Genomic DNA, 24,837 nt, shown 5'->3' on the forward strand with positions numbered 1-24,837 from the left:
AAGATTTAACTCACTTTGCAAGTATTTCTATTTATTGTTCGATTTTACGATGTGTGAATTAGTAGTACTAGTGGATAAATTTGTTTTGTAAACTTCGCAGTCCCGTGATCAAACTTCTATATAAACATGACCCTGAAAAACCACTACACAAGTTTTCCTTTTTTTATTTTTCTTTTAATGCATTGTTGCTAGTTTAAACAATATCGTCTTTATCATAATTAGACGTATACATCACCATGAGATTCACAGACGATGAAACAAAGTATCAAGCAATTCTAAATAGAGATCCACAAGCAGAAGGAGAGTTTGTTTATGGTGCCATATCAACACGAATCGTCTGTCGTCCTACATGCAACTGTCGAGTTGCAATGCGCAAAAACGTGGTATTTTTTGATACTATTACTGAGGCAGTGGAACATGGATATCGAACTTGCAAGCGCTGTAAACCAGAAAAGTCTAGTGGTTGGAACAAAAGCAGAGAATTCATAAACAAATCTTGTTCTATGATTTCTAGACGAGCCATAAATGGGGAAAAACTAAATATTGACACAATCATAGCGGCCGTGGGTGTTTCTAAATGGCACTTTTATCGAATGTTTAAGAATTACACTGGGTTAACCCCTCGTTCATTCTACATACAATGCCAGTTACTACAGGAGAATCCTTTGGATACGACACCCCTACCTGAAATCGAAACTAAGCGAAATTTGAAACGTGTCAAGGAAATACTTAATCTATACACAACCCCGAATTCGAATTCGAATTCGAGTTCGAGCTAATATTCGGCAACAGCTTATTGGGAATAGGATCGGTAATCCCTTTGATTTTCCCGTTGTCGCAAACCACCGGTGGTTGTCGAAAACGGTCTATTAGTTTTACCATTTCCAGATACTTTGAGGTTGAAGAATAAATCCTATTGAATTCTTTCCCAAATTCACGTTTTGCAACTTCACATTCCGCCATTATCCAATTGAGTATATATGTGCTTGACTCTTTGTTAAAGGGACACACAATTATAGGTATATGTATGTCAATATCTTTAGCATGAGATAGTTTCACTTTAATAACAATTTCAAACCATATCGAATAGAATTTCCCCAGTAATGTAAACCCTTGTATATGTGTTAAAGGCACCCCATCAGGTAGCTTATCCAAAACCTTGAGCTTTGAAATATTTGTCGACTCTATAATTGTCGTTGAAAAACTCTCTGTAATATCTGTATTATTTGAGGACCCATCTTCCTTTGGGGTGAACATCTCCAAATACTCATTTTCATAAGGAAACTGAATACTAAACGTCTGCGACGTGCCTTGGGTATTTATTTCTTTGGCAAACGCTTTTGACTCAGTGTGCAATTTGAATTCTTTCCGAGGGGGGAGCCCACCATCAAAACACTCAAGTATCTCTTTAACTTGAAATGTCAACTGTTTCAATGCAATGTGTTTTTTCACTTTATTATTGGCTGAATTCGTCTTTACCGTGCACATAACCTTTAGATTATCTCCAGGACCAATTGAAGTCACTGGTATTGCAACTTCAACCAAAGTTTGGTTATCCGAGGAGTATCTCGATTCCACTATTGGCTCATTGTATTGTCGATATATTGGTAATGTGTCGTACATTTTAATATCAACAGGGAAATAGTCGACAAACGTTGACTCCGTGGAAGCAGAATTTCCTAGGGATACAAAAACTACTAAATTGTGTATTGTTGTGGCCCCCAAAGTAGGTGAATGTCCAGTTGGTGTAAGATCTTTTGGGATGGGTATTAGTATTGGAATATCTAGGCCATGTAGTAGCTGCGAAAACTCACCCATAGGTGGCTGATAAGTCAAAGGATCTTCATAGATGATAAATTCCTTGAATGCTTCGCTACTTCCAAATTTAGTTGGAATCATAACTTTTTGTTTTGTCATTAGTTTTATGCTAACCGACCGGAGTGGAAATGGAGAATGGTTAATTGATCTGATATTTAGCACGGTTTCAATTCTCGGGATGCTTCGCGGGATCCCCGGACACCCTCGTACAATAGAAGATGCACTGGCTTCCAATCGCACTGTTATAGGGCATTCTTCTTGTTCTGGAGTTAATGTTGTTTGAAATAACATTTATTAACAGGCACCTGATGTTGATGTTGATGTTGGTAGAGATCAATGTGATGAAAAGATAAATAGAATATATGTGAGAGAAGGAAAAAAAAAAATATACCAATTCCACAACAACAACAACAAAGGTTTAGAGCGAGACCAATACAAAAAAAAAGAGGCATAACGCGACTTGTTATATAATTACACACACTAAAATGAATCTCTACACAAAAAATAATACACAACTTGCTCTTTTGCCATAGCCACTTTCTACAATATACCTGGCAATACAGCCCACTTCAACTTGAATTCTTCTTTGTACTTTTTCTGGTAATAGCTAAATGTTTCAAGAGAGCTTATGCTTAGATTACTTATGACAAATAACCAGGCAGTGAAGAATGTTACTGAAACCATATCGAAACCATCTTTAATTGCAAAACTGAGCAAGATCGTGTAAATCAATATCTCGTAGAAATAATGAGGTGATGAAACAAATTTGAAGTCTGGCAAAGTGTATTTCACTAAGGTTGACAAGTGATAGTGAGCTTGGAATTGTAGCAAAGAGCAAATTGCAAACCCTATGATTAATACAATATCAAATACAGTATAGTTGTTAGGGACTTGATGTGATCCATATTTACTTAGCCCCAAATAGGTAGCCCACGTCACTAAGATATAATGACTTAGTCCTACTACATAATGGCTCACGTTCATCTTTGAGGTTTTGGAAAAATTGGTAATAGTGAGACATTCAGTTAACCTTCTTATTCCTTGGACCCATAGTAATCGATGAATCAAAATCAAGTTTTTGAATTTTTCAGGATCGGACGATATTGGTTCATTGAATGACGCCAAAAAAATCAAAGAAGATAAAGCAAACAAAGTGATATAAAAATGAACAAACCATGCCTTGGGAACCACAAAATATTTGGATATAAACCCAATTGTTTGTTTGATAAGATTGTTCTCTAACCGAGCATGTTCCCTTACATCTTGAGATACAGTTTTCCCATACTGTAACAACTCGTTCAATGGTGTAATAAACTTTGCTGAATATATTGCAATAATAATTAGCAGATATAGTGCAACCACTGTAAGCTGACTGTCATAAATAGCCATTGAATTGAAAAACTGCTACGTAAGTTTTGATGGATATTATACAATGGATGTAAATATGTAGCTAAACAAGAATTATTATTGTTTTTGATCATACCAATTGCATTTGAAAAAAAAAGAGAGAGAAAAACAAAAAAAAACTAAAGTGGTGCTAATCAGATATGCTAGACCCAGTTTACMCCCCCCCCCCCCTCCTCCTCCTCCTAAATGAATATACTATACTGTTATATCTTTGAACATCAATTATACCTTTAGAGTACTGAAAATATACAAAACAATCTAAACCCGCCCATGAATCGAATTAAACTACCCGCTGCCAGAACAACCAAATAGATTCATTTAACTGACTGCTACTAATTTTATCTTGTTTACTGACACAGCTACAAACACTAGTGTCTAACTAATGCTTTCGAACTTGAAGCTACTTGAAAATAAAAGATACATGTTAAATTAAACAAATAACTATATCTGGACCGAAAAATAAAATAAGTACACACGTCCATACAAACTATGAATGAGTAAAATCAAAAAGGAATATTAACTAACAAGCCACCTGCTTATACGTAAGTTTATAATACGTGAACAAGCATATAGTGGTATCCACCGAAACATTTTAAAACAAAAAAGAAAACGAAACTAACCACATTCTTCAATTAAAGTCTGGTAAAACATACCACATATGTAGAATTGGGGTTTCAACGAAAAAGCATAAGAAAAAACGTTTGAAATACTTGCAAATAAAAACACAGTTTGACAATATTTGAAAACTTCTTCGCTAGCAACAACTTCTAAGCAATGATATAAGCTAAAATCAAACCAACAATGAACTTGTAATTAAAGCTTTGTCTTGATGCTGCGTTTCCCTGTAAAACACCGGCAGTAGATGTACTAACTTCACTTGTTGTTACAGAAGAGCCAGCCACAACAGAAGATCCAACAATGTTAGGAGATCCTTTTGAGGTAACAACTGGAATAGCAGCAGGAGAAGTTGATACAATGGATCCGGGTGTTTGAATAGTCTTAGTTTCACCAGAAACAACCGTGTAATATACTTTATCAGATTGATGTTCAATGCCATTGGTAGTTTGCTCCTCGACAATTGGTTTCCCACTTTGCTTTGTAATGACCTTGTTACCAATCACTTCAACATTTGTAGTGTATGTATTGCATCCACCTTCGGAACACGTAGTAAATACAATCTCGCTGTATGATGCAAAGGATGGTTCTGTTTCTTGAGCACTAGTTCCAATTGGAATTGTCTTTGTAATTGGTTGCAACTCTTCGCCTACTGTCACAAGAATGGCAACGGTTTCTGAAGTAACTTGGCTATTTGGCAACGTCTTTGGAACAACACTAATCTTTTGAACAACTTCAATTGGTTTGCTAGGTAAGTTTCCAACTTCAACCGTCTTGGTAAATTGTTGTTCCCCTTTTCGTGTAATTATCACACCCTCTGTAGTAACAGTGATTTGTCCATTTGGCAAAGTAACAGGATGAGTAGTGAGGTGGTGGCTAAACTCAATGGTGCTGGTGAACTCAAGTGGAACTGGCTTTGTGACCTTCTCTCCTTGTTTGTTAGTGGTGATGACAATTCCAGCAGTAGTTTCAATGACTTGACCGTTTGCTAGTGTAGTTGGGCAGACAGTAATAAACTCGATCCTTTCAGTAGTTTTTCTGTACTCAATTGGAATTGTTTTTGTAATCTCTTCGCCATTCTCACCAGTAGCTTTGACAATACCAGATGCAACTCTTGTTACGTGACCATTAGCTAAAGTGCTCTCGTTATATTCGAGTGGAACCGTCTTTGTAACTTTCTGTCCTTGGCCATTTGTACCAACAGCAATGCCAGCAATGACAGTTGTTTTATGACCATTTGGTAATGTGGTAGGGCAAATGGTGGTATATTCAATTATTTCTGCTGTTTCTGTTTCGACATGTTTGATTGGAATATTAGTAGTTAAGGTATTACCTTCGATCACTGTAGTCTTAATAATTTCAGTATAAGTAGTCGCAGTAGATTCATTGGTCACCACAATAACCACCGCAGTTTCGGTAGTAATTGATTTATCAGGACATGTAGTAACGTAAACCGATGTTTCTATTGTTTTTGTAACACATTTAGTTGGAGTGGAGTGATGAGTTTTGGTTTTAGAACATCCATGGTGTTTACATGTAACAGTCTCCAGTGATGTTTCTGAAACTGTACTTGTCTCTTCACTTGGGCAGGACTCACTTGATAATGATGAATGTTCTGAACTTTTGCTAACAAATTCACTACATGAACTAGTAGATTCACTTGATGATATTTGTTCACTGGAAGACATTTCTTTACTTGAGATGCAAGTTTCGCTAGACGATACCACTTCACTGGAACAACTGGTAACTTCACTAGATGATATAACTTCGCTTGATGAGCTGATGCATTCAGTTGAAGAGCTGGTAACTTGGCTTGAAGAACTGATAGCTTCACTTGATGAACTAATACATTCGGTTGAAGAGCTAACAACTTCACTAGAAGCGCTAGATGAACTGACAACCTCACTTGATGAACTGTTGACTTCACTAGTTGAACTAATGCACTCACTCGAAGATGTAATTTCACTCGAGGAACTGACTTTACTCGAGGAACTAATGATTTCGCTTGATGAGCTGGTAGCTTGGCTTGAGGAACTGACTTCACTAGAACTTGTAACTTCACTAGAACTGGAGGAACTAATAATCTCACTTGATGAACTAGTGACTTCACTTGAGCTACTGACTTCACTGGAAGAACTGACTTCACTGGAAGAGCTGACTTCACTTGATGAACTAACTTCACTTGATGAACTAACTTCACTTGATGAGCTGACCACTTCACTTGATGAGCTGACCACTTCACTTGAGCTTGTAACTTGGCTCGAAGAACTGACTTCACTGGAAGAGCTGACTTCACTGGAAGAGCTGACTTCACTGGAGGAGCTTACCACTTCACTTGATGAACTAACTTCACTTGATGAGCTGACCACTTCACTTGATGAACTACTAACTTCACTTGAGCTACTAACAATTTCACTTGAACTTGTAACTTGGCTCGAAGAACTGACTTCACTGGAAGAGCTGACTTCACTGGAAGAGCTGACTTCACTTGATGAACTAACTTCACTTGATGAACTAACTTCACTTGATGAGCTGACCACTTCACTTGATGAGCTGACCACTTCACTTGAACTTGTAACTTGGCTAGAAGAACTGACTTCACTGGAAGAGCTGACTTCACTGGAAGAGCTGACTTCACTGGAGGAGCTTACCACTTCACTTGATGAACTAACTTCACTTGATGAGCTGACCACTTCACTTGATGAACTACTAACTTCACTTGAGCTACTAACAATTTCACTTGAACTTGTAACTTGGCTCGAAGAACTGACTTCACTGGAAGAGCTGACTTCACTGGAAGAGCTGACTTCACTGGAGGAGCTTACCACTTCACTTGATGAACTAACTTCACTTGATGAGCTGACCACTTCACTTGATGAACTACTAACTTCACTTGAGCTACTAACAATTTCACTTGAACTTGTAACTTGGCTCGAAGAACTGACTTCACTGGAAGAGCTGACTTCACTGGAAGAGCTGACTTCACTTGATGAGCTGACCACTTCACTTGATGAACTAACTTCACTTGATGAGCTGACCACTTCACTTGAACTTGTAACTTGGCTCGAAGAACTGACTTCACTGGAAGAGCTGACTTCACTGGAAGAGCTGACTTCACTGGAAGAGCTGACTTCACTGGAAGAGCTGACTTCACTGGAGGAGCTTACCACTTCACTTGATGAACTAACTTCACTTGATGAGCTGACCACTTCACTTGATGAACTACTAACTTCACTTGAGCTACTAACAATTTCACTTGAACTTGTAACTTGGCTCGAAGAACTGACTTCACTGGAAGAGCTGACTTCACTGGAAGAGCTGACTTCACTGGAGGAGCTTACCACTTCACTTGATGAACTAACTTCACTTGATGAACTAACTTCACTTGATGAGCTGACCACTTCACTTGATGAGCTGACCACTTCACTTGAACTTATAACTTGGCTCGAAGAACTGACTTCACTGGAAGAGCTGACTTCACTGGAAGAGCTGACTTCACTGGAAGAGCTGACTTCACTGGAAGAGCTGACTTCACTGGAGGAGCTTACCACTTCACTTGATGAACTAACTTCACTTGATGAGCTGACCACTTCACTTGATGAACTACTAACTTCACTTGAGCTACTAACAATTTCACTTGAACTTGTAACTTGGCTCGAAGAACTGACTTCACTGGAAGAGCTGACTTCACTGGAAGAGCTGACTTCACTGGAGGAGCTTACCACTTCACTTGATGAACTAACTTCACTTGATGAGCTGACCACTTCACTCGATGAACTTACCACTTCACTTGAACTTGTGACTTGGCTTGAGGAGCTGACAACTTCACTAGAAGAACTAATAATTTCACTGGATGAACTGGTGGCTTCACTCGAAGAACTAACTTTACTTGACGAACTAACAACTTCACTGGACGAACTAATGATTTCGCTTGATGATAAAACTTCACTTGAGGAACTGACTTCACTTGAGGAGCTTATTTCACTGGACGATGTAATTTCACTTGAGCTAGCTTCCTCAGAAGATGAAGAAATTACTTCGCTGGAGCTTGATGATACAGTACTACTGGATGAAGATGAAGACGAAGATGAAGTACAAGGATATGGATATAAAACCTTGTTGTGTTTATCAAAGCAACATTTATCTTTCTTTGGTTGGCCACGATGATCAAAACACTGAGGATAACAATTCTTATCACCACCATTGCAATGGCTTGTACCACCGTACTCTGGAGTAGTGTACTCGTTTGTTCTTTTCTCAATCGACAAACTATCATCTTGACCAAATAAAAAGTCTCTAATCAACGAAGAACCTGCTACGGACAACACGAAAACCCAAGAAACCTTATATTTGCACAACAATACCATCCTTTTGTTTTTATTGGGAATTGATTTCTAAGCGAATGAATGTGATTGCCAAATACAGTTTAGAATGAATTGAAGATTGGAATCAACCAATTTTCTGTTTTTCGATTTGCAGTGACCCTAGTAGCTTTTATACTATTTTCAGAAGAGTCTGTGTGTGTGTGTGTCTGTATCTTGTTAATTGTAATAGTTCATGCAATCAGTGTATTAGTTATGGTAATTTCGGTTAAAATGGAAAAGATCCTTCCATAATCAAATGATATAAAGTGTCAGCTATTTTTAGAGCTTTTATTCCACATCTCCCAGCCCCTATTTAAAAAAAAAATACTAAATCACACATCAAGCTTGAACACTTGAACCAAATGGTGCAATTTTCACAAGAAAAAACGGAAGGTAAATGACACTAAGAATAGTAAATTTATGTGATATTTGTCCAGTAAAGATGAACACTGCTTGGAAAATCGAATCCGATCAAGGCTTATACGATTAATGCAAGATGAAAAGTAATATTAAAAACCACACCGTAAATTGTTGCGAAAGATTTTCAATATTATATTTCAGCTTATCGTTTTGTGGAAACAAATCATCCTATGGTTATGAACTGCAAAAGCCAGTAGGCATTAGTAACTTCAAAATCACACTGTGTAATACAAATTGGTATCACGATTTAACAAATTGGATATGAATGTGTTCAAAATTCGGTATTATTTAACGATAGACTAAGCACAAAGATTGCATATTAAAGTCAATATGCTTGGATGTGGGTAAAAATCAATGTGTGTGAACAGACAGAACTGAGATTTCGGTGTCTAGTAATATGTTTGACATCTTGACAATTAGTCACAGTTCTACTATTGAGCTAGACCAAAAACTTTCATTTTAATATATCCCATATTTAATAGACCTATTCATTTTCCAACAAATTCAATGTAGGATTGAAACAATTCCCTTAGACTTGAGGATGTATTTGTTTTAGTTCTTGAATCAATATTTAACTCTTTATTTAGGGGATAGTTGTTAGTTGACAACGGCATTTTTCATTATCACCAAGTATGCATTACCATTCAACCACACGAAAGTTTTTGTTCCATTATTTCCAATCACTAGACCATGCATCTGTTGGGTGTTTAAGCTTGGTTTTGGAAAGTGGACCGAAATCTTAGCCTCAAAATGTTTTCCAATCTTGATATATCACTAATCATCGTGCTTATTTGTTTGTATCGTTGTTATGTGTTTTTTCCATTTTGTTGATCATGGCATGATGGCTCTTCAATAGAAAGAAAACTGAAGTAGCGTAACTAAAAAGTAGGAGTAAAAGATGTCATATATCCGAGTTTTGGTTTCCTTTTTCCTTTAAAAATTAAAAAAATTATTATTCAATGATGCTTCTTATTTTGTGGTTCCTTATCTTCAACTGTTCTGGTGATGGTTAAGTGTGAAAATTTTTTTGCATTGTGTGTATGCGTGTACAAATGCCCGAAAAAGAATTATTATATTTTTCGATTGCATAATAGGCAAAGATGTGTTGGGAATTCTACGAGACCATAAGTCATTTGTACACCGACTTTACTCTTTAATGTAGTTGCTATTACCACTTATGGTTACCCTGTGTTTTGCTATTGTGTTGTTGATAAGTCACAAATGGTTATTGTAGAGTATATAATTAACCGTGAGATTGTTTACTGAGTGTTTCTACATTGTAATTGGAACTTTTTCATTCAAAATTCGTTGAGATGTTGGATGAAATCTTGGCAATGATATTTATCCACCTCCAAGTTCAAATATATATTCATCCACATATTGGTTACTTTTTGAGAATACCCGCCTTAAGTAGTATGACTAATGTTGAACAATATAAAAATTATTGGTCTTATTCCCGTTAAGTTCGGGAAACCAGAGAATTCTTAGTACCCTATAGATTATGCATAAGATTTCTGTTTACACAAAATACTCAAAATGGATGTGTATGTGTGCATATTGGTAGAGTGGGACCAACAGTAATGGAGAATTGATAAAAAGATGTAGCAATTATTCAGCCAACTTCCGTTCCAGTTTTCCAGTTTTTCGTAAATGAGCAGTTGTGTGTTCATAGATTTGTCATCCATTAACAACAACCACACTTTTCTTTTAAAACTCAAGAAAATAATGATACCCATTTAGTCTTTAATTACTTTACACTATTTTATGATCTGTGTGAATCTACCTACACTTTTTTAGACACTACTAGTGGTGGATTTCGTCCAATATATATTCATTTTGAGAGAAAATTCACATACACCTGATGATAGAGAAACATGAAAGCAAACTATCTTTTGACATTAAAGCTCTAACAATCATACTAAAAGTTTTAATCGATCATACAGAAATATATTTGATATTAAAATAAAACTCATATTATATAAACTAGAAAAGTATAAAGTATTTAAAAATAATCTTATTTGCTATAGATACAGCAAATAGTTAAAAAAAAAGATAGGTGATAGATGATGAATAGTAATAAAAAAAATTATAAATAATCACAATTTTGGAATTTAAACAATCAATAATACCAAAAGCAAGAATTTGACTAATAACAGATTAACTTTAGGCAATGACGCCGAATTTTCATTTGAAACGACAGCTATCGGAGCAACTAGAGTTGAGCCACCAAGCCCAGCAGATGGATTATACCCTTCTGCTACTGAATTTCCAATATCATTGCTGTCCTGAATGATTTCAAAACCTTTCGTAGTATAAGCACCCAATTCAATTGGAGCCGTCTTTGTAACTTTTTGTCCTTGACCATTGACGGCAACTGCAACTTTTTCAATGACACTAGTCACTTGGCCGTTTGGTAAAGTGGTTGGAAGTATAGTACTATATTCTATCACTTTTATTTTGTTGATTTCATCTTGAGGAATTGGAATAGCAGTTGTCAACGTTTTGCCTTCAACGACAGTAGTTTGAATGATTTCAGTATAGGTTGTAGCAGTAGAGTCGTTGGTTACAACTACAACCACAGCAGTTTCAGTCGTAATCGAGTTATCAGGGGAAGTGGTAACATAAACAGTTGTGTGTACAGTTTTTGTAATACCTTCAACTGTGGTTGATTCAATGCCTGCATCTTCTTGAAGAGTTGAAACAGTTTTATCCCTTAAGCTGGTATATCTACCTGTCAGTGTTGTAATATCACTATTCGTTCCATAATCAATTGCACTGGATTTCTTTGGGTTACCAGTTTCACTTGGGGAAGATATCATTTCAGTAGTAGCTACTTCACTAAATGAGCTGATGGTTCCTGTGGATGTTCTCATATCTTCCTTGCTCGAGGTACCAGCAACACTATTGAGCCAACTAGTCTCAGTTGGAGTAGCAACCGATTTACTAGTTAAGGAGTTATTTTTGTCAGTTGTTCTGAGCATTTCATCAGATGAATGACCACCTTCCGCGGTAAATGTAGGATTGCTATTGCTATTTGAATTAGTAGCATCACTTACTGAGGACTCAAATTCAGATACTGATAAAATTGGTTGGGTCAACGGAAGTGTGCTTCCATTTGCTGATGATTCAATACTGGTAGTGGAATTGTTAATTGTAGTAGCTTGAGGTATATCTTGGCTTGTGGAAATAAGGTCACTACTGGAAGATATCGTTAACTCACTCGAAGTACCAAGATTTTCATCGAAAGTAGTTGTGACAGATGATGACTCGGTTCCACTAATGCTTATCAGTACTGTTGTAGTTGTACTCTGGGATGAACCATCACATGGCCATGGGTACAACACTTGGTACCGACTGTTAAAGCAGCAACGATCTTTGTTGGGCTGATTGCTATATTTGAAGAAACAATGGGGATACCTATTGATATCATGAGTTTCAGTACTGTCACTAGCGTCTGATGTGGTAGTTGAAGAGATTGATTCTGATTCTATATTGTCATCTGATGAGGTAGTGACTGAAACCGATTCAGATTCCGTAGTGGTTTCTCCTATGGTTGTAGTTTCACTCTCTGAAGTCTCCGAAGTCTCAGAACAGGGTTTTGGGTATAACACTCTGTCATTGTCATCGAAACAACAGTGTTCTCTCTTTGGTTGGTCGTCTTTTTTATTAAAACATTGGGGGTACTCCTTCATATCATTGTTTTCATCGTCACCATCATCAATGCCTGTGGCAGTGCTGGATGAATCTGTGGTTGTCTGTGAGATTTCATCAGTTGAATCATCGGTCGAAGATGTGTTCGCATCATCAGAGGAACCACATGGTTTTGGGTATAACACTCTGTCATTGTCATCGAAACAACAGTGCTCTCTCTTTGGTTGGTCATCCTGTTTGTTGAAACATTGGGGGTACTCCTTCATATCATTGTTTTCATCGTCCCCATCTTCAATGTCTGTGGCAGTGCTGGATGAATCTGTGGTTGTTTGTGAAATCTCATCAGCTGAATCATCGGTAGCAGATGCATTTATATCTTCAGATGAACCACCACATGGCCATGGGTACAACACTTGGTACTGGCTGTTGAAACAACAACGGCTTCTATTTGGTTGGTTGCTATATTTGAAGAAACATCGGGGATACCTATTGATATCATGAGTTTCAGTACTGTCACTAGCGTCTGATGTGGTATTTGAAGATATTGATTCTGATTCAGTACTGCTATCTGATGTAAAAGTCGAGGAAACAGATTCTGATTCAGTAGTGGAATCTGGTAAGGTAGTTGCAGAACTTGATTCTGATTCCGTAGTGTTTTTAGCTGTAGTTGAAGCTGTTCTTTCGGAAGTTTTAGTACAAGGTTTTGGGTACAACACTCTATCATTATTATCAAAGCAACAATGTTTTCGTTTTGGTTTGTCGTTCTTCTTGTTGAAACATTGAGGATACTTCTTAACATCATCAATTGTACTAGTAGCTGTTGTACTACTCGAGTCCGTTGTAATCAGTGACGTTGGTATAATGGTATCATCACCAGTTTTGGTAGTCAGACCTTTAGATGTCACAGAACAAGGTTTTGGGTACAATACTTTACCATCATTATCAAAACAACAATGCTTTCTCTTCGGTTTGTCGTTCTTCTTATTAAAACATTGTGGGTACTTCTTAACATCATCGACTGTACTAGTGGTTGTGGTGCTAGTTAAGTCTGTCGTAACCAGAGATGTTGTTTCGATAGTAGCATTATCTGTTGTCGTAACCAAATCTTCAGACGTGGCATAGCATGGCTTTGGGTATAATACTCTATCATTGTCATCAAAGCAGCAATTCTCTCTTTTTGGTTGGTCGTCTTCTTTATTGAAACATTGAGGGTACTTTTCAAGGTCAGCAGTCACAGTACTTGTAGCAGCACTAGTAGAATCGGCTGCTGGCAATGTCTCAGTTTGATCAGCAGCTACTTCAGTAGTCGTGGCTTCATTTTCAGGTTCAACAGTACATGGCGAGACATACAAAACTCTACCATTTTCATTAAAGCAACAGCGGTCTAATTTTGGCTGATCATCTTCCTTATTGAAGCATTGAGGGTAACAATATAAGTCGTTATTTATTTCAGAATCTTTATCACATACATTTTGAGCTTCCTTAATATCTGTAGGTTCTTTGTGCCATCCTGGAATACTTGAAATTTCAATTGGATATTTGATCCAAGATGAACTAACAATGGACAATAAAAATATCCAGTAATGAATTGCAGTATTGAGCAACATGTTCAGAATATATATGAACGATTTTTCTCTGTTTGTATGTCACTATTATATGGTGTGTCTTTGGATTGAATAAAATTCTTATGATTAAGACTGAAAACAAATCATTACACTTCATTAACCGAAGAATGTCAACCTCCTTTTATACCCATTTTCAGTAAAAAGATTTCTTTTTCTTTCCCATCCTTCAAGAATTATTATTACCATAGAGTTATGATAATTTTCTACTTTATTAAACATTGTATGACCATGCTATTCTCGATGTTTTAGGTTCTGCTTTTGTTTTCTTGCAAAATATTTTGCAATCAAGGGTTGAATTTGTCTTGGCCATTTCTTTTTTTTTTGCCTAGCAAAACTTGTTTATTGCTTGCTTTACTTTATTTCTATTTGCAAACTAAGTCAAAAGTCAGATCCAATAATAATATGACAAAATAAAACGCAAAACACATTCCTTTTTCAAGAAAAAATAATGCTTCAAATGGATACTTAACTGTGATCGTGAAATAAATCATGCCATTAATTTATCATTAAACATTATTATTAAAACAGCACTGGATATTTTTTTTTTGTCATTTTTCTCATACTGGAACAGAAGAAGAAAGTAGGGTTTTGGTGACAATATGAAACTAGCGAATCAAAATATACTGATATCGACTATTTTCACTAGTTGGTACTAGCAAAGTCTGAAACCAATACAGAATAAAGGCAAATTAAGCAAATTGGTAAACTGTGAAATATCATTGCAATACCTCCATTACAACTTGAGTTTTATATTCAGGTCTGTATCCCAGAGGATATTTTTTGTTGGTTCTTTCCTTTTTGTTTTTCAACAACTGTATTATTTTGTTGATAAATTCAATTTCAGGTGTCGTGTACTATTTCGAATTGTGGAAAATTAAGATGTTCTTTGAGCTGGACAAAAACGGATAAGTAAAATTCCCGAAATAAACATACATAGCAAAGAGTAAAAAGTGAAAAAGAAAACCAGGTCAAGGTCAATGTCAAGGTCAAAAATAATAATTGTGATTAGTAGTACTAGGACTAGTCACGAGAAAAACCAGAAGAAGTCAATGAAAAGTTTTATGTTGAATAATATCTATGTAGTTAGTGAAAGACTTTAAAGAGAAAATAGTTGTGAGGGTTTTTTTTTTCTGTTTCCTTTATTTTTTGTTGAATGTTAATGGTATCTCCCTTTACGTCTAGAAAGAATATATATGGATAATGAGGTTGGTTTACTTACTGATTGGTCATTCTGTAAATCTTAATTGCTTACTTTTATTACCAAGTAACGAAACTGCTTTATTTTGCTCTTGCCTGCTAGTGTTAGTCTAAGCTGAAATAGCTCAAACAATCTTTGAAGTCTAGTTTTTTTCATCATTGGTTTTATTTTCCGTTTTAATTCTGTAAGAATATAATTTGTTGTCTTCCAAGAAAAAAGAAGATAATTTGATGTAAACTCTGATCATTATTCTAATAAAAAATAGGATATTCCATTCAAGTAATTCCTTTTTTTTCAACAATTTGTATTATATGATTGATTATTTATAATTAATGGGATGAATAGACAAGAAAATGTCTTGAAGTATGCTCGTTGTTCTGTATTCTCTTTTTTTTTTTTGCAGCCGTCGCCATTTTCCACTTGAGTTTGGCAACGTATCTAAACATCGATATTTATCCCATTCTCCAGATCATATATCACAAAACAAGAAGCAGAGTATATGTAATTTTAGAAAACTTTCTAAGGTGATGATCTAGTCTGTAATAAGTTTATGTTCATTAATGTCTTTGCATGCGGGTTTTCGTTCATGACAATATTTTCCTAATTTGGAAACGATTACACAATAGCATTAAGCTTATAATAAATCATTTCAAGCTGTTATAAGTGGAAATATAATTTTCATCGCGGGTGCCATCATTAATTAGTTTCTGTATTGATACAAGTGAGTTAATTTTTTGTTTTTGTTTGTTGTCCGTACTATAAGGATAATTAGTACCGGGACGTCTAAACAGTTAATGGAATATTTCGGAACACTTATGTACAGTCATTAAAACTAAAGACGTTTATTATCTAATATTTATAGTCAGCCAAACTGTAGAGCTATTTATTGAATGTACCAAGTGTTTAAATATACGAATTACAGCTTATCTGTTTACATAGTGTAGACATCAAGTCTTCAGGCAGTATTGTTTATGTGGTGTGGATTGGTACTGATGAAATACAAAGCTGATTGTTTCTCTGATAAGCAAAGCACTCTCTCTTTTGTATACTGTTTTAGTTCTTGCTTGTTACTTATTTACTGCCGCCATTACTTAAAGCAAAAGGGAAAAAGAAATTCATAGAATCCAACTTAATTGAACAATAAAGCAAATATAATATTCTCACCTTTAAAATATCCTGTCTTTGGGGGTTCTTCTAAATTGCTTTTTTGTTTTCTTAGTCTACTAGTATCAGTAGGATATTTAGGCTGGAAATAGAATTATTCACTCTCACAATGCTTTGGCTGGATTGTCTAATTTTTGCTGACATTATTTCTGTTAAAGTTATTACTAGAAATAGTTCTGGTTATTTCAATAATGAGAGACCAACAAATATCCTTATTATTTTAAACATCCATTCAAAATAATAAACAGCTTTATAGCTTTAAAATTTCAATTAGCTTTTGTTTCTTTTTCCGTTTCCTCTTTGACATCTAAATAATATAAATAATGACACTATTTATAGCTTGATCGAGCTAACATGTGTATATTGTTTTACAAGATAAAATAAGTTTGACAGTATCTAGCATCCTTTTCTTTCTTTTGTTTTCAAGTTTAATCGTATACGCATTCTGTTGATATACAAAGAAACAGAGCTTCTTCTTTCTTTGCAATTATACTAATTTCAAGAGATTTTTATTTGATGTGGAAACAGATAATGACAATCTATGAAATTCAGAAGAGGAATTATCAGTAATGTTCCTGTTCAATAATAGTTTTCTTTGCTCTATGTGGCACATACTCAAAAGAAATGGCTTGGCCATGAAGGATCCAGAACAAAGCATCGAGTTTCCTTTCTTGTTCATTCAACAGAAAATCAAACAAATAATTTGCACAATTGTTAACCTAAACTACTTGGCAATAAACACATTTTTTGCGTTTTTGCTTTTGCTTTTGCTTTTCTACTAAATTTTAAGTAACCACGGCTATTCAATGTTTGTTGAGAAGTTTAATATGTAAAGAGTACTTTTTGAATTGATTGAAATAAATATAATAATTATTGACATGAATATAATATATGAAAGAAACAAATAAGTTGAGAGACAAAAAATTCCTGAGTTCAGTCATTCTTCTATTTGTCTTCAGAAAGGATAGCCGTCATTATTTTTAATTATCTTTTGGGTTTTGGTATACTCTCAAACATACAATGTGCAAATCAATCTGGTATTTACAGCTGTTTTCAAAAATTTGGTATCCATAAATTTGCTCAAATATAATAAACTTTTGGAGGTATATTGTTATTTCAATTTTCATAGATGTTATAATTTTTTCTTGAAAGGGAAACCAACAAACAAACATAGCAAAAGAATTATACATGCAAGCCTTATTAGTGCTTTCAATTTTAATCTTCTTTCTTGAAGTAGAATTGTATTTTACGTGTTAGACGACAAAAGAAATATGTTAAGCTGACAAAACAAAGAATTGAAGGAACTGGACACTAAAGATAGAAAAGACAATAATAGTGGGGATGAGAAAGAATGAACAAAGTATTGTAAGCACCCACCACCACCACCCCTTGAAATTTAAACAGTACAAGTCTTTGCATGTTGAAAACAAGCTCTTGATTTTGGACCATTAATTTGAATTAACTTTGAAATTTTTTTTTTTACTTTTATTTTTCATATAACTAAAAGGGAAATACTCTAAATCAAATAGAATGTGACAATAGATGCAAACAAAGTTTACAGGGATTATCGATAGAGAATAACAGCAAACCTTTAATAGTTTATTCCAAAAATAGCAAGTAGAGGGGAACACAACTTTAAATTGACCACGTTCATTGGTTGATATAAATGATTAACTTAATATGAACATCAAATAACAAACGATAGCACAGTTTTATTCCAATTGAGTTTTCTTTAACAATATTTGAAATGAAATAATAATCAATTTTCACCTATTGTCTCATGGGGAATATACATCTAGTATACCTTGCTTTTAGTCTTTTAATCAATTCAAAACTTTAAATGAAAAATAAAAATAGTAGAAAAACAGGAAATTCAAGAGTCAAAATTATCTTTACCATTCCAAATTATAGAATATTTGACTCAGGCGTCACATAAAGAAGTGTAGGTATGATTTGTTTGTATTACTGTTATTTACTGCATTCGTTTTTTTTTTTCATTTTCTTCCATAGATATCTGTAATCAACAATGCAATGTTGTTTGCCCGAATACTAAATATAACGAGCTTTCCTACCTGATGAGCACAAGCTGAAACGAAAGAGATAGACAAATACACCACACGGTAGGTTTCGGCGAACCTCATGCACAAAACATTTATTAGTATAATTCGTAAAACAATTTATCAAAACTTTATAGTTTTAACAAACTACAAAAAGCTTGATTGTATAATCTTGTGCCGCTTTAACAAGAAAATTAAAACAATGAACTATTTGGAAGGGGAGGTAGGACAATTAACCTTTTTTTTTTATTTTTCTAATTGTATTGTAATTGATTTTGTATTCTACTTCAATTTACCCTTGTTTAGGAAATGTCACGTTTCTATAGCAAATTCCTCCTCAATTGTTCTATACAAAAGAGTGCTATTGTGGAGAATACTCAGCAGAATATTACAACCGGACAACTTCAGTTTCAATGCAACCTGCTATGTTTGTGATGTAGTTGTTGTTTGTAAGGCAAAAGGTGTTAGTTCAACAAAATCGGCTGAGCTAATATTCTTAGTACTTTTCACGCAAGCCATTACCAATATGCACAAGCAATAAGCAACTAGCATGCATCTGTTAACCTAGATTGTCCATTGTTAGTTATTAAATACTAAAATTTGAAACTACTACCTCCTTTCTTGGGTTATCCCCTATAACTTTCACGGAGATATCGGACTCAGACAACGACACAATAGGTACTATAATTCAAAAATAAGAGAACGCTAAAGTTTGTATCATGGTGTATTATACCCTCTATTACCCCCTTAATTATAAAGTGTGCGTGTATCTGTGTCTATATTGTTTTCCAGTTTATTTTTGTAAAGGTATTTTACAGTAAGCCAACCCACCGGCCCCCCTCATCCGAGTATTAGCTTTCCATTGTTCAAATTCAACAAAAAAAAGTAGAATTACAATTGTGGTGTTAAGAATAGGAATGGTGGTGGTAATTATTTGTGCATCAAGCATTACAACATAGTAACATTCTATAAATTGCTCTATTTTATCATGCATCATTTAAATCTACTATTGTTGAGTTGTAATTATTAAACTAATATCATAACGGAATAGATATTTGAATGTCATACTTTCAAGAGAAAGACTCATATATTGGGTTTTAATTATTATCCTAAGAATATTCTATTGTTTTTAAGTGCCTGTATATTAACTAAAATAAAATAAAAGGACAAAATAATTTAAAATAAGGAAGATCAAGGAACAAAAGAATGGGATTAAAATTAGTTCTAACTCATTGAAAAGAAAAGGGGGAAATTGGGAGGTGTGAGGAGGGGGTGGGGGAAAGAGTCTTATTTGGTTTATCGTCTCTGACGCTGTACTCAAATTATTGTTCTCCCTCTTTGTTTAAGTATAGACAATCAAAAATTGATTCAAGAAATGACCAATCATCTGTTGGTTTTCGTTATCTTTAAAATAAACGACTTTATTCGTAGTATTATCACCCAATTGGGTTTCGTCGAGAGCCGCTAAAATACTCAATTTCAAGGCGTTGCAAAATTCCATAGAAAGTGGTTGACAGGTGGACAATTCACATGACCCGATAATTTGCAAATCTTCAGATGAAATAGAAATTGCTGAATCAGAAAGAGATGGCGATGTTGTTGTTGGTGGTTTCAAGGATGAGATGTAGGTGAAGACTATTAGTTTTCCGGTAGGTAGATTGTTCCCATAAAGTTTAATTGCATTTGTTATAGTTTCAATTGTAGATGATGGCAATTGTGGGGTTATTAGTAATGATGATGAAGGTGACGGCATTCCATATGGATTAAGAATGTAATGGTTGATTTGTTGTTGGGAAGAATATTTTTTTTTTCCGCAGTTGATTTTGTCCCTCGTTAGAGGTTTTTTTTTTCTTTTAATTTCTTGCAGATAATAAAATAGCCACATATTAAATCCACAAAGAGCACAAACAATATATAGTAGTAATGTGTGTGGATTGAAAAGTACATATAACATGAAGTAGTCCTATACAAATAATAATTTACTCGCCAATTTCAGTAGGCACAGGCGAGGCAATAAGGAGCATGCACACAATTTAATAGATAACATACAAATGAAACTTGTCGATATTAATCTGGACTAATAATAACTGTACATAGTAAAAATCGCATATTACATTCTCGCTGTTGTATGTTAGTAAATAAATTAACATTTTCGCCGTTGATTGTTGTATGTTGTGTAATTTGTGTAATGAATCTAAATAAATTGCCAACCCATAGAACCAATTAGAGTTAGAATTAACTGAAATGAATAATACTGAAGAAAAAAAACCTTTATTTTTTTTGGTTTGAGTTTATACTTTTCTGGTAATTACTTAGTACACAGTTGAAAAAACATAGACCGTGACATGGTGTTTGCAATTATTATTTTGATTGTAACTTTATTGTAACTTTCAAGTAATGTAACATCGTAATCGGAATTTTATATGTATGCAGTGTGCACCAACACAATTTGGCCTTGACAAAATGAGAAGTAACTACTACTACAGTGAGCTACAGATATATTTTTGTGTTCACAAAATGATAACAGAACAGAAGGGCCAGATTCCTCTTTTTTTCTTGATTTTGTGGTTAGTATAAACTATTATTTATGGAATTAAGACAATAGTGGTAGTAATTGTGGTGGTAACATTAGCCTGTTGTGCATCGTGTAAAGGTTGTCAAGGTACTTTAGTTTGGCAATTGTTAAGGAAACAGCCCTCTTATCAACACCACTAGATTCTGAGTGACAACAATAATAGTTATATACCTAGTGGCATGTATTAGCTACCTGCATTTTCGCATAAATTTGTTCGTGGCCTCGTGTGGTGGGAAAGTAGTGGTAGTGGTAGTGGTGATGATGGTGGTAGCAGCGTAACAATGGCAGTGTAAGATCCCCCGGAGCAGGAGGTGGGGGAGGGGTGGAAGATAAATTTATCATTTAGATTAACCTGTTCATTGGTTGGGTCTTTATTAATCTGCAGCTGGTAACCCATACAATGGTATAAAGGATTTACAATAAATTTCCAAACCTCTCAAACTTGAAATATTGAACACAAAAGAGTTTGGAAGAATATAAATATCCATCAAGTTCCCCTTGTATTCTGTTTAAATTTTACCTGACTTTGTATTTTTTATAATCCTATTTTATAAAAATTCTTTTTTTCTTTTTAGTTTCTCTTTTGTAGAATTATATATTAATAATCATTGAGTCAATATTGTTTTTGAAGTATCTTTGTTTGACAGTTTTTTATTTTTTACATATTAGTAATACTAGATCAATTTCAGCCATATATACTTCCCACACCCCTGTTCAAGATATTCGAAGCGCTTCTTATAATAGTCATAAGTCAATTTCCATTATAAGCCTAGTCTACCAATTACCAATTCATTCACATTCATACTAGGAGTTGTGGTATTTTTCATTATATATATATATATACCAACTCCCCACAAAATTAATATCTCAGATCACGTGCAAACTTTATCAGTCAGGTGCAAAAGATAAGATTTTACAAATTACTATCGGTTCTTATCAAATCACGCACGACCTAGACCTTTGTTTCAAACTTTGTTCTGTGCACCTCCCGAAAGCACTTCTCCGCCCCACTTCCCCCTTTAAAGTGTTAGTTTCTTTTGCATAGTCATAAACATCTACATTTTAACCAATTGAGAGAACAGATTTACGTGATTTTTGAAACGAAACTCTAGTTTTAGTCATTCAATAATTTCTTTTAGTTCTGATACTGTACTTGGTTTAAGGTCATACAAGTATTTTATCGCCGCATTTTTTTAACCGTTCATTCCCCCCCTCCTCCACTCACAGTTTCTGCAACTGCTACAACCACAACAACAAGTCTATTCACACTCTGGAAGATATAGCTAAGCAAATTTCACAATATTTTTTTTAACAAATATTGAATATTACACTTCTAGTTGTTGTTGTTGTTCTTTTTTGGGTTTTCAAATTTCATAATTTGCTTATCAAAACTTTGAAAGTGTGTCATAAAATTTAATATCGCATACATCCACAACAAAAACTAGTCATTCATACACCTAACCTTGCCTTATTAAAAGAATTGTTTTTTTATTAGAAGAAATTAAATCTAATTTTAGAACTGGTCATTATATTTGTTTTTTTAACTAGAACTTACAATAAAGTATTGTTGATTTTAATTCACTCACCCAGACAATCCCAATTCCAAGTCTTGTTTAGTGAATAATTTTTCCACTTTAGGATTTTGGTTAAATTTCAATTTGTTTGTTATTTATTTTTTTTGGGGAGGTTAACTTCTGAAATTTTTCATATTTTTCAAAATTAACTCACCTTTCTAACTTCTTATTATCACTCGCAATTTAGTTGTGGTTTTTTTTTCTTGCGTGTGTCATTTTCAATTCCTTTTTTTTTTCTGGTGATTGTCGCAGAATAAGCTAACTAACCAAAGTACACGCCAACACTTTCTCCCTCCCTCCTCCCTCCTCCTGCCCCATAAATTATCAAACAACAGCAAATATATATTAGCTTCCGCTTATTTCCTCAGAAAGTTTGTTTTTCTTTTGCTGTTTTTATTTAATTTTTCACATTTTTCAATTTATTATCTCCCTCCCCCTTTATTTTCTTTTTTTTTTTTTTTTTAAATTACTTTCCTTTCCTTTCATTTTTCTTTTCACTTTTCCATTTATTATATTATTATTTTGATATCAATATGACATCAAGATCTCCAATCTCACTTGCAAGTTTAATGAACGACCCGACACCTCCACCCCAGCCACAATCACAGTCACAACCTCGTTCACAATTTCCCACAACAACAACACAAACTTCAATGCAACAACAATCTCAAGAACCATCCCTTCAACAATCAGATTCTAAAAAGACTTTGTTGTCCACTTCATCCCCAGAAGGTATTCAGGTTGCATCCAAGATTACCCCAACACGTTTGGCCAATCTACTTATACGCAAAGGACCATTGCCAATACGTCATATTACTTCTCAGTTGGCGTTGGAAGTACCATCATTTGAGTTATTATCGTTATCTAAACAACGTAGATTAATTATGGCCGCCATGGAACAAACCGATACTGTGAATAATGTTGTATTTGAAAAGATTGGTTGGGGACAATGGGCGGTTCGGAAAATAGATTCGGATTATATTGTGACTGAAGGAACCGAGAAATCATCAAATGCCAATACTTCTGGTAGTAGTGGTAATGGGTCTGCTAATGAGAAATTAATCAATGTCAATGATTTGAGAAATCAACTGAATTTGAAATTAGGTTGGTCGAAAAAGAAAAAACTGGTTAGTGCTAGCGCTGGTGCTGGCTCTGGTGCTGGATTGAATTCACGTAGAGAGTCCATAACTAACCATGTCAAATCATTACACAACATTAAATTACCAAATGAAAGTATCGATAATGCTATTGCTTCAGAATCAAGTGACGATGATGATGACGACGATCAAGAGGGAATAGATGAGTATGCTTTATCTGATACTGAATCTTCCGACGAAGAAATGTTTGCCTTTGATGAGAAAAATAGGGCCAGCTCAAGTGTGAGTAACCCAATAACTGCTATATCAGAACATACTGTTCTTGGCAGCCCACCTATTAAATTTGCTAGAAGAGTTCCAATAAAGATCAGTCCGCCCCCAGAAGTTGGAGCAATCAATGGCTCTGGGAACATGGCAAGTTCTGCTAGTCGAAGAAGAAAATCGTCGTCTTCGGTATCCAATTCAATCACCAAACCTTACAGACAGCATTTGTTCAACACTAGATCGAGATTAAACTCAATAGAGAATTTAGATAATTACATTGTCTCGTCAGCAAAAAACTCAAGTGTTCTGATTAGTTCCCCACCTCCGCCAATTTCATTTAGCTCATCACCAGCCACGTCCGTGGCTTATGACGAACATTACAATTTAAATCAACAACAACTGCTGCTGTTTCAACAAAAATTACAGCAACAGCAACAACAACAAAAAAACCAAAGAAGAAAATCTTCATTCAATGAATCACACGTGAGATCCACATTATCCAATGTGAAAACAAGTTCTGACGATACTGATGAAGAGGATTGGGCTGCTATGGGTCCTGAATCTCTTCGTAAGAATCGCAAAAACAGTATTCCTGCCGCTTTAAGAAATGATATTGATTCCAGTGGTGTTGATGAAGAAGAAAAATCTGCTGCCTTTGCATTAGTTGATCTAATGTCAGTATAAGCAATAGAATGTTGTATTACTATACAAGGTATAAAAAATTGTGTTTCAGTTTTTACGGGTTTAGTTTGATTTAGTTTGGGTGGTTTTCGGTTTATGGGTATTCTATTCTCTTCAACATATGTATTTGTTTCAAAGTTACTTTTTTTTTATCTTATTTTATATATGCTTATTATTATTGTTATTATTACTGTTATAGTTTGTTTCTTTATTAATATTATATTTTCAATTTACTTTCTACCATTTACATGTGTAAGTTTATTTTTAGACAATTCTGTTGATAACGATTAAAGTTTTGATAGACATTTGATAGGTAAGTAATAATTT

At 34.6% G+C, this 24,837-nt stretch overlaps 7 protein-coding genes across 7 annotated transcripts; 2 read left to right on the plus strand and 5 right to left on the minus strand. All coding sequences in view use genetic code 12, as the record gives it.

Annotated features, from left to right (window-relative positions):
• Positions 1–236: 236 nt before the first annotated feature.
• Positions 237–779, plus strand: CAALFM_C208950WA (uncharacterized protein; the record flags this gene model as incomplete). Its single annotated transcript, XM_707502.1, has 1 exon — positions 237–779. One exon carries the CDS (start codon positions 237–239, stop codon positions 777–779), a length of 543 nt encoding a protein of 180 aa, XP_712595.1.
• CAALFM_C208960CA (uncharacterized protein) lies at positions 730–2,109 on the minus strand (the record flags this gene model as incomplete). Its single annotated transcript, XM_707501.2, has 1 exon — positions 730–2,109. One exon carries the CDS (start codon positions 2,107–2,109, stop codon positions 730–732), a length of 1,380 nt encoding a protein of 459 aa, XP_712594.2.
• Positions 2,110–2,358: 249 nt separating this feature from the next.
• On the minus strand, positions 2,359–3,207 carry DFG10 (putative polyprenol reductase; the record flags this gene model as incomplete). Its single annotated transcript, XM_707500.2, has 1 exon — positions 2,359–3,207. The coding sequence occupies one exon, from the start codon at positions 3,205–3,207 to the stop codon at positions 2,359–2,361; it is 849 nt and encodes a 282-aa protein (XP_712593.2).
• A 785-nt stretch (positions 3,208–3,992) lies between these two features.
• Positions 3,993–8,207, minus strand: PGA55 (Pga55p; the record flags this gene model as incomplete). Its single annotated transcript, XM_707498.2, has 1 exon — positions 3,993–8,207. The coding sequence occupies one exon, from the start codon at positions 8,205–8,207 to the stop codon at positions 3,993–3,995; it is 4,215 nt and encodes a 1,404-aa protein (XP_712591.2).
• Positions 8,208–10,735: 2,528 nt separating this feature from the next.
• Positions 10,736–13,882, minus strand: CAALFM_C208990CA (uncharacterized protein; the record flags this gene model as incomplete). Its single annotated transcript, XM_707497.2, has 1 exon — positions 10,736–13,882. The coding sequence occupies one exon, from the start codon at positions 13,880–13,882 to the stop codon at positions 10,736–10,738; it is 3,147 nt and encodes a 1,048-aa protein (XP_712590.2).
• Positions 13,883–19,661: 5,779 nt separating this feature from the next.
• Positions 19,662–20,273, minus strand: CAALFM_C209000CA (uncharacterized protein; the record flags this gene model as incomplete). The annotated part of the gene is made up of 1 exon (XM_707496.2): positions 19,662–20,273. One exon carries the CDS (start codon positions 20,271–20,273, stop codon positions 19,662–19,664), a length of 612 nt encoding a protein of 203 aa, XP_712589.2.
• A 2,728-nt stretch (positions 20,274–23,001) lies between these two features.
• STB3 (Stb3p) lies at positions 23,002–24,513 on the plus strand (the record flags this gene model as incomplete). Its single annotated transcript, XM_707495.2, has 1 exon — positions 23,002–24,513. One exon carries the CDS (start codon positions 23,002–23,004, stop codon positions 24,511–24,513), a length of 1,512 nt encoding a protein of 503 aa, XP_712588.1.
• Positions 24,514–24,837: the final 324 nt, after the last annotated feature.

The sequence above is a fragment of the Candida albicans genome, chromosome 2 (assembly GCF_000182965.3).
Source record: "Candida albicans SC5314 chromosome 2, complete sequence".
Classification (NCBI taxonomy): domain Eukaryota; kingdom Fungi; phylum Ascomycota; class Pichiomycetes; order Serinales; family Debaryomycetaceae; genus Candida; species Candida albicans.